Source organism: Pholis gunnellus, assembly GCF_910591455.1.
Source record: "Pholis gunnellus genome assembly, chromosome: 12".
NCBI classification, from domain to species: domain Eukaryota; kingdom Metazoa; phylum Chordata; class Actinopteri; order Perciformes; family Pholidae; genus Pholis; species Pholis gunnellus.
In genome coordinates this window covers 14,927,420-14,937,090 of record NC_136539.1, presented here as the reverse complement: position 1 = coordinate 14,937,090, position 9,671 = coordinate 14,927,420, and the positions used below count along the sequence as shown (strand labels likewise).

The window sequence follows — 9,671 nt, the reverse complement described above, 5'->3', positions numbered from 1 at the left end:
CCTCTGTTTTCTGCTGCCCCAAACTTGATTAGATTTCTAAGGGCATGTCTTCAAAAATAGTTTTTAGAAACTGGGTTTTTTTTTGCCAAGATTTGGTAAACAGGCACAGTCAGACTGTGGATGAATGACAATCTGTTTGTCTGAAAACAACATGTATGTTACAGTTGCAACAAGTAGGATTTGATCATTTCTGACTCCCAGTGGTAATGTTGAAAACGTACACACCACAAACACTCAAATCTGACCCACGATGAAGAGAAAGAAGGAAACAAATACTTCCGACTCTTCGCCAGTTTTCTTCAGAATTGTCCCCATTTTTGCCGTCAGAATAATTTGATGTAATAATCATGTAATTAAAATGCTATTGTGGCTTAACTACGTCAGGTTTGGTAGATTGACAAATGTAGTTTTCTTAACGACATCTATGGTAGAAAGCATTGCATTTTGGGTAACATTTTTATTTGTGAAGCACAAAATATTTAAGCAAGTGCATGAATAGCTGGAACAATTTGTGAGACCCTTGAGATGCAATTAATAGCTCAGAGAACTGAGATTAATATGCCTCATCTTTGTTTATTCTTGTTTATTCTTTAAGCTGTTATATTCTCTCCGGCTGTACATATAGAGGTCATTTGCCATGTTTGAGAAACATGTGTTCAGGTGTTTGGGCAATATGACAACATGTACTTTTATATGATTTAAATTCATCACAGATGTTGCCATACTGATGTGGGAGCTGTCCCTTTCAATATATCTGAGTGAAATAATAATTTGACTTAAAGTGACTGAACCAGTGTGTTTGTTCTGCAGCAGTGAGAATGGGCCGTGCGTGCCAGATGTTTTGCTCTCAGCGGTCCTAATACACAGCAAGACTTTTTAATCCTCTGCTCTGCTGTTACTGCTTCACCGAGAACACGGTAAAGCCCCGGTTGTGTGTGTGTGTGTGTGTGTGTGTGTGATTGGTTTAGTTGAACCGTTTCCCAGAAATTTCCCAGAATCACATTATTTGTATCTACTCTGCGACGTCTTTCATTCAGCTACTCTTGTCTTTGTGCTCTGATTTTAAAGCCTATCGGATATTTCTGACCTCCTCCGCCCTGCAGTGTTTGCACTCCATAGTTAAAAATAATCATCATTAATGTAAGCTCTCTCAATCCCAGATCTATGAGAGGAAATGAGAGGATTGCATTTCTCTTTGTGGAAGTAATAGGGCCCCGTGGCACCAGCTACAATCCTGTTGATGTTGTATCTGATGTATCTACAATCATCCAAATGGATCAGCTTTTTTTATTTTAATCTGCATTTTATCTTCCATGGACTTTATTAAAGATAACCTGTCTCTCTCTTCTCTGTCTGTAGGTGATTTTCAACATTCAGAAGACAAACCAGTGTGTTAGGACGCGCCTCCACTCGTTATCACTGGGAAGCCCATGCACATGCACGACACCATGGGCAGCTCCCCTGAGGTGCTCTCGTGGACCTCCTGCCCCAGTCTGCTGGTGGGCAAGCTGAAGGAGGAGCTCAAACTCAACGTGGTCGGGGACACCGTGAAGAAATCGAACTCGCCCAACTCCCAACCTCAGCCTCCTCAGGACCCTCCGTCCAATTTACCTCCTCAGATTATCACAGACCTTGCGCCGCCGACGCACCTGCCCGTTCCCCTGCAGACGCTGCAGACGCCGGAGACGCTGGAGACGCCGGAGACGCTGCAGACGCCGCAGACGCCTTGCCAGGACGAGGACTCCGTGCTGGGGTTCTTGAGTCCCCCGAACACAGCCTTGAGTGTGGACTCGACGCGGAGCGAGGGCGGGCACTTCGACAACAGCGTGCTCCAGCTGCAGGAGCAGGACCACGAGGAGGCTAGATCGCCGGCCTCCTGTGAGCACTGCGGATGTGGCAGCGGGATGGAGGAGCAGACGGGAGAAGGGGACTGTCCCGTGGAGCACAGTGAAGAGGGGCGGCAGAGCCACCACCATCACCCCGATGACATCAAGCTGCACTTCCAGAGAGCAGGGCCCGGGTCGGGCGGGTTCTTAGAGGGGCTGTTCGGTTGCCTTCGGCCTGTCTGGAACATCATAGGGAAGACGTACTCGACAGAATACAAGCTGCAACAGCAAGGTTAGTTCTGGCTTTTATCTGTCTTCCTGGAATCACTTTCAGAAACTAAATCCACCGCTGTTCAATTCCATATGGGTGTTGTGGGGGAAGCTGTACAGCTGTCAGTTGCTGCACAGAGACGCTGCAGGATCTAGTCCCGGTCAGACAGAACAGGGCTGGGTCTCGTTGTGGGTCAGCTCATGTCCACATGCAGTGGGCAGCATAGCTTCTCCTGTACGCTGGTTTCAAAACCACATAACAGCATGTGACTCACCATTAGACAGTTTTAGCAGCTGAGCACAGGTTGTGTTTTTCTCTGAGATACTATGTTCACATGAAGATAGTTTCAGAACGCTTAACGTACACGACATTTATTTTGAAAGTGTTGTGTTTTTTCCTCAAGATAGAAGATAGATGTTTTTTTAAAGGAATAGTTCACTTTGTCGTCATGGTCATTTTTGCACTTGAGTTTTTAGAGAATAAACAAACAAGATATAAATTGTTGATGTTACTGAGCTTTAGCTGTGCTGGTAGGTGGATTTTATTCCCTCTGGATTAGGGCTGTACCGGATTGTTCGAAGCATCAAAGCTTTCGGGGTATGTTATTAATAACTTACAGAAACATTGTGTACAATAGTCCACCTTCTCTTCCCGTCTCTCGGTCTCTCTCTCACACACACACACACACACAGAGCGAGCGCCTCAGTCTGCTTCTACACATGTTTATGTTGACGTATCTACTCACCAAACTCTCAGAAAGAACGCGACTAAGCTTATTTCTAAAAATGTTGAACTATTCCTCTAAAGAGCAAACGTGTCAAAGAACATTGATGGACAAAAACAATGCTAAAGCTCAAAATTAGACGAGTGTATACAATTTAAAAAGCCTTAATATAAAACTTGTATTTTGTTTGTTTCCAGACATGTGGGAGGTGCCATTTGAGGAGATTTCCGAGTTGCAGTGGCTGGGCAGCGGTGCACAGGGAGCCGTCTTCTTAGGCAAGTTCCGCTCCGAGGAGGTGGCCATCAAGAAGGTGCGTGAGCAGAAGGAGACGGACATCAAACCTCTGCGAAAACTCAAGCATCCAAATATCATCAGCTTCAAGTAAGTCTGCCACCACTCGATCTTGCATGTGAGCTGATGTTGTCTGGTTCCGCTGCTGGAGCTCTTAAATGTGCACAGTTTTAAACACAAGTGTGTTTTGTCCATTTTTTAGGGGCGTGTGCACCCAGGCGCCTTGTTACTGCATCATCATGGAGTACTGTGCCCAGGGCCAGCTGTACGAGGTGCTGAGGGCGGGGAGGAAGGTGACCCCCAGGATGCTGGTGGACTGGGCCACAGGCATCGCCAGCGGCATGAACTACCTTCACCTGCACAAGATCATTCACAGAGATCTCAAGTCTCCCAAGTGAGTGTCCTCTTTTTCCTGGTATAGAGCAGGAAAAGTTCACAATTGACAGTCTGTTAGCGCAGCAACCCACGGCTGCTGTGGTCTGATCGGCCCACAGCAGCAGCAGCAACAATTCATCCTTTTCAGCTCTGAGTGATCTGACATTCAAATGCCGTCCTCAGAATTTAAAGCTAGTGGCCTTGACGTAAGACCGTGTCCGGTCTCATCCTGGGCACACTGTAGCCCTCTAGTTTCTCTAATCAATATCATCATGCTGCTGCAGGGCCAAACACTGTATTAGTCAGCAGAATGGCAGCAGGCTGAATGTACTGGAAAGGTCAGTCTCATTCGGCTAATGGGGGGTTTCAGATGCAGAAATGTGCTCCTGTAACAGTTTTACTACCATCTATTGGTCAGAATGATTTAACCCAGGTCATCAGGCATTGATTAATGTCGGCCTGACACTCCTTGGCTTCAGTATGACAGGGTGAACATGTGTTTTTTTATAACAGCTCTAGAATTTACTGTGCAGTTGATACAGATTATTATAGCGCTACCATAAACTTGTAGAAGAGACGTCTGCTAACAAGTCTGTGTGACTTCTGTTTGTGTCCGTCTTCAGTGTTTTGGTCACCTACAACGACACCGTGAAAATCTCCGACTTTGGAACGTCCAAAGAGCTCAGTGACAAAAGTACAAAGATGTCATTTGCGGGTACGGTGGCCTGGATGGCCCCGGAAGTGATAAGAAATGAGCCTGTGTCTGAAAAAGTAGACATCTGGTGAGTACTAAAATGACTTTTATTTTAAGAAATAAGAAAGACATTAGGGCAGTGTTGAGCTGTGTTATTATATATCTTAGATAAAAGTCTAATATTGATTATTGTTGATGTCGCTGTAGTGAGACCTGACTTGCTTTTCTGTTTAAGGTCATTTGGAGTCGTGCTTTGGGAACTTCTGACCGTAGAGGTTCCCTACAAAGATGTGGACTCCTCCGCCATCATTTGGGGTGTTGGCAGCAACAGCCTTCACCTTCCTGTCCCCTCAACCTGCCCGGATGGCTTCAAAATCCTCATGAAACAAACATGGTGAGTGCGGATCACATATTGTGTTAGCACCAGCACATCTGTTAGAATATCGCTGTTAAAAAGGTTTTGTGCTGCGTTAACAAATGCACCACAACGGTTTGCCTAAAAGAACATTCTTAGCGTTCTCATTGAATCATATCTTTCCCTGTTATTTGCTGATTGCAGGCAAAGCAAGCCCAGGAATAGGCCTTCGTTTCGTCAGATCCTCCTACACCTCGACATTGCCTCTGCTGATGTCCTAGGAGCTCCTCAGGAGACCTACTTCAAGTCTCAGGTCAGCGCTGTTGCTGCAAAACCCAATAAGCTTCACTTTGTAGGAGTCACAGTGCTCTCTACTCTTGATATGCACCAACCCTGAGTGTGGTTCACAAGCCTTTAGACAGTATTTACTTACAGTGTCTAGATGACACCATCTAGAGGTACAAGTGTAGTTTAAGTCATTTGATGGCTTTTGTGTTTGAGAGTGGATTGTCAGCTTTTTTGTCCGTCCACATTACAGTCAGAATGGAGAGAGGAAGTGAAGAAACATTTCGAGAAGATCAAAAGTGAAGGCACCTGTATCCACAGGCTGGACGAGGAGCTGATCCGACGCAGGCGGGATGAACTCAGGTGTGTAAGAAAAGTAAACTATAGTAAATGACTAGTATGTTAAGCATGTATCTATTTCTTTGTGTTAATTATTGGTTGTTAGAGATGAATATTTGTCTGCATTTCTCAAACCCTCAGGCACGCACTGGACATCCGGGAGCACTATGAGCGGAAGCTGGAGAGAGCCAACAACCTCTACATGGAGCTCAGTGCCATCATGCTGCAGCTGGAGGTCCGAGAGAAGGAACTCATGAAGTATGTAAATAAATCCTGCAGCACAGTAGTCATCAGCTGGCTTTACTGCTGTCCTGCTCCTCACTTGTGTGTATACTACCATTTCCTCGTTATAAAAGGCATTTTCAGTCATTTTTCACATTTTAAATTATTACAATAGCTGGCAGGACAACTGACCGACTATTCAGCTCGTGAGAAGAACAGAATAAAAAGTAATTGTTTCAGGTCAGGCTCAGTTTTAAACATCTTAGACGACTACTTGTCTTTGCTTGGGAATTACTTTTTTTTCCTTCCTCTTCTGAATAATTCCTGCGTATGTTGTCTTGTGTGCTTTCCCCCCAAAAAGAAAGAAATCATTAATTAAAATAGAAAGTATAAGTCAAATTCAAAGTAAGATAATCTGTATTAGTTTCAGATACATTTGCATAGATTTGTACGCCTTATTTGATTTCTGTCTCCCAGAGTTTGGAGTAATGAAAGTACAACTCTCGGTAGAATTGAGTGTGAATTCTTTTCACTATTATTTAACTCCAGAATAATTCTGCCGTCCCTGTAGGAGAGAGCAGGCAGTGGAGAAGAAATATCCAGGGACCTATAAGCGTCACCTTGTCAGACCCATCGTCAGGACCAACGCTGTAGAGAAGCTCATCAAGAAGAAAGGAAGCATGTCCCACAAACCTGGGATGCCCCCCACTAAAAGGTCTGAATCGTAGCAACTGAACAGCTAATTGTAAAATAAAAGATTTTAATTTCCTGTTTCGGCTGCTACACAAACATTAGCATTTTCAGGTTCATCTAGAGGATTCATATCCATTAAATACGTGACAATTCTGAGTGAAGTAGTATGAATTACTAGATGTTCTGGTAAAGCCAGTTGTGTCATTCGAAGGCATTCGTGTTGGGGAGAATACATTGATTTCGATACATTATGTTAATGTTCTCTAATTCATCTCTTTCAGACCCGACTTGCTTCGTTCTGATGGCATCCCCAGCCTCGACCCGCTCCCCTCCCCATCACCTCTATCAGCCAGCCCGAAGGTGTCCACGCCTCCCGGCAAAGCCCGCTACCGAAGCAAGCCCCGTCACCGCCGGGCCAACAGTAAAGGAAGCCACAGCGAGTTCCCCGGGCTGCTGAAGCCTCTTGCAGGGGCATTAGAAGACACCCGGTCTCTCCAGGAGCAGCCGTTCCTCCATCACCACCACCACCACCCACAAACCGAGGGGCCCTTCCTCCCCTTAAAGGGCCGGGAGATGGCCGTTGTAAACTGTGCCAACAACCTGCGCTACTTCGGCCCCGCCGCTCCCCTCCGCAGCCCGCAGACAGACCACCTCCAGCGCCGCGTTTCTGGATTCAGCCCCGACCTCATATCCACCGCTGTGGATGCAGACACGCGACAGCAGACTTCGTCCGCCAGCTCCAATCCTGCTCCAGGTGCTAGTGCTGGTGCTTTGTGTCCCTGCTGCCAGGCTCACCCCTTCCCTGGCTGCCTACACTGTCAGGAGACCCCTCCTGCATCAAGCCATCCGGAGTTGCCCCGCTACTCTCTGCTCAACACCCAGGAAGGCACCGCGTCTTCTTTGGGGGCTCCCAGCAAAGATCCAGCCTCGGACGGCGAGGCCACAAAGAAGGCTCAGCCGCAAGAACGAGAGTTGTCCCGGCGCACTCACACCCTGCTCACTGCACTGCCCCGCACTCTCAGACCTCTCAGGAAGGTGAGCAAAGCTGGTAGCCTTCCATCGTTTGGTCTTTCGTACGCGTTTGTGTTTAGAAAACTGCGAAAGATGATTTATTAACAGCTGTAATTGCTTCTCTTACAGGGTGGTGACGAGTCATCTGAAGAGGAAGAGGGTGAGGTTGACAGTGAAGTGGAGTTTCCAAGGAGGCCGAGGTAAAATATAAATTTAGTTACAATGCATTAAAGCTTCTTTAGGGGTCTGCAGTTTGGTCAATCTAGCAGAGCAACAGAGATGAAGCCTCAACTGACAGCTGAGAAGATAACAGACAAAAGTCATTTCAGAGAGAGGGCGTTCCTATTGGCTGTTTCACAAATGCAAATGTGCGATCACGTCTCTCAGAAGATGAAAGCCTGATTCAATGGCGGGATATCCTGCAGAAAAGGTTTCTATTCCAGCATTGGCAACCACTGCCTACACTGCAAAGCAGTAAAACTCATAAAACCGCCGCTATATAACGGCATCCGGCTCACAATCATGATCGGAATGAAGTTTGACCTGAATAACTTGTGCTCTTACAGGTTACTGAGTTAAGTGTGTGCATATACCTGTTCTCTTTTGGTGGGAGGGGCTTAGCACAGAGGGGGGGGGGGGAGAGCTGCAGGATGAGGGCTGTATTTTCAAATCCTTTCAGAAAACTGCCCGTCCTAGCTTAAAGTTTGCCACTTTCACCTTAACTGTGCTCCAACACTGTTTCATCATAACCCAAATAATCATTATAGCATGTAACACTGGCATGTCTTTAAGGAAACGTATTTCCTCTGCTCCCTCACAGACCTCATCGCTGTATGAGCAGCTTCCAGTCCTACTCCACATTCAGCTCAGAGAACCTGTCGGTGTCTGACGGAGAGGAGGGAAACACCAGTGACCACTCCCACAGCGGGCCCCTGGAGAGGCTGAGCGCCAGTCAGGAGGAACATCTGGACGAGCTGCTGTCACACACGCCGGACATCCCCATCGACATCTCCACCCAGTCAGATGGCCTCTCTGACAAGGAGTGCGCCGTGCGCCGGGTGAAGACCCAGATCTCACTGGGAAAACTGTGCTCCGACGAACACAGCTACGAGGTCCGTACTGCGGATGTGTGTGTGTGTGTGTGTGTGGTCCCGGCATGTTAGCGCTTTGTGTCTTAGCCCTGCTAGCGATGATCAAATACTTCAATCGATATTGTAAAGCAGGTACTGAATCCGTCTTCTTACTCTCATTTTTCTCCCAGAATCCACTACAGTTTGGGGATTCAGACTGTGATTCATCAGAAGCGGAGTGCTCCGATGCCACCATCAGAAACAACAAAGCCGCCGGGGCTCCTTCCTCGTGGTGAAACCTGCCCCCCCCCTCCCCCAGGGCTCGGCTCTTTTTTTGCCTGGAGGCCATCGTGTCCCGCTCAGCCTTGCAGAAAATACAGCAATAAGAGGACGACATTGTAAACAAAGCTCCTTATAGCAAATCCCCCATGCAATCTCTCCCAGAACCTCCCCCAAAACCACCCTTCATAATCCCTCATTTCCCCTCCTCCTGTTGCACAGCATCCAGGCAAACCCATGGCAGGGATTCCCCTTTTGAATGATAATGTACAGTAGATTGTGTAACATTCATAATTTATTTTTGTCTTGAGTTTCAAAGGAAAATCAGTAAATTCTCTGATCATTCAGAGTTAAAAAACACTTTTTAAACTGAGCATGGGCTAAGTGTGTGTTGTGAGGATGATGATGATGATGAGGAGGATGTGTAGACGTGTTAGATATTTGGTCTCTCAGGTGACTGACGCAGACAAGTAGTGTCACTACAAGCCTTTTGATCATTGCTCTCAGCATCTTATTGTTTTAGTCTGCCCCCCCCCCCCTTACTAAAGTAAGATCAACCTGCTTTATCATGAGTTTACAGTGCAGATCCCTGTTCCCCTAACCCTCCACCACTCCCATCCCACCGCCCCACCGTGGTGAGGGGGGGTGGGATATTTTAAAGGGGGGGGGGTTATTTTAAAACAGCGTGAACACCAGCATGAACGACTTGCCTCGCAAACCGGACTCCCTTTCCTTTCTAGAAACCCCACACGTGCGTCTAGTCGGTCATCAGGATCCCCCGCTGAACTGTCCGAGCATGCCTGTGCAGATCGTAAAAAAAACACAAAACGCTGCCAGAAGACTGCATGAAGCGGACGAGCCGACAGAGATGAAGACACAAACCGACACAAACTAAGAAACGATAAAAACGCAACAAAAGAGACTCTCTTGTGACCCGGCTCATCCTTCTCCGAGACACGCCAACGTGATCATCAATCAGATGTCATGATCCGAGTTGTTTTAGGGAGTTATCTGCGTGAGTGTGTGTGCGTGCGTGTGTGTGTGTGTGTGTGAGAACACAAAACCCGTTCCTCTCCATTAGACAATACAGTTTCAAGTCTCATCTCAGGATTGTTCGAGGACTGTGAGAAACTGGACTGGACCAATTATTGTACGTAGGAATCTTCTTTGAGTGGCACATAATATGGACCATACAGGAGAATTCAAAAAACAAGTCTTACAGATGTTCAACCCTTT

General features: G+C 46.8%; 1 protein-coding gene across 2 annotated transcripts; it reads left to right on the top strand.

The window, feature by feature from the left end:
• Nucleotides 1-1,430: 1,430 nt before the first annotated feature.
• map3k13 (mitogen-activated protein kinase kinase kinase 13) lies at nt 1,431-8,452 on the top strand (the record flags this gene model as incomplete). Of its 2 annotated transcripts, none has more annotated exons than XM_079170408.1 (13): nt 1,431-2,118; nt 3,019-3,202; nt 3,315-3,506; nt 4,111-4,269; nt 4,417-4,575; nt 4,741-4,849; nt 5,075-5,184; nt 5,302-5,418; nt 5,954-6,097; nt 6,357-7,110; nt 7,219-7,286; nt 7,907-8,198; nt 8,348-8,452. In XM_079170408.1, the coding sequence occupies 13 exons, from the start codon at nt 1,431-1,433 to the stop codon at nt 8,450-8,452; spliced, it is 3,081 nt and encodes a 1,026-aa protein (XP_079026534.1). The 2 variants fall into 2 exon arrangements, with proteins under 2 accessions (XP_079026534.1, XP_079026533.1); XM_079170407.1 differs by having other exon boundaries at nt 7,216-7,286.
• Nucleotides 8,453-9,671: the final 1,219 nt, after the last annotated feature.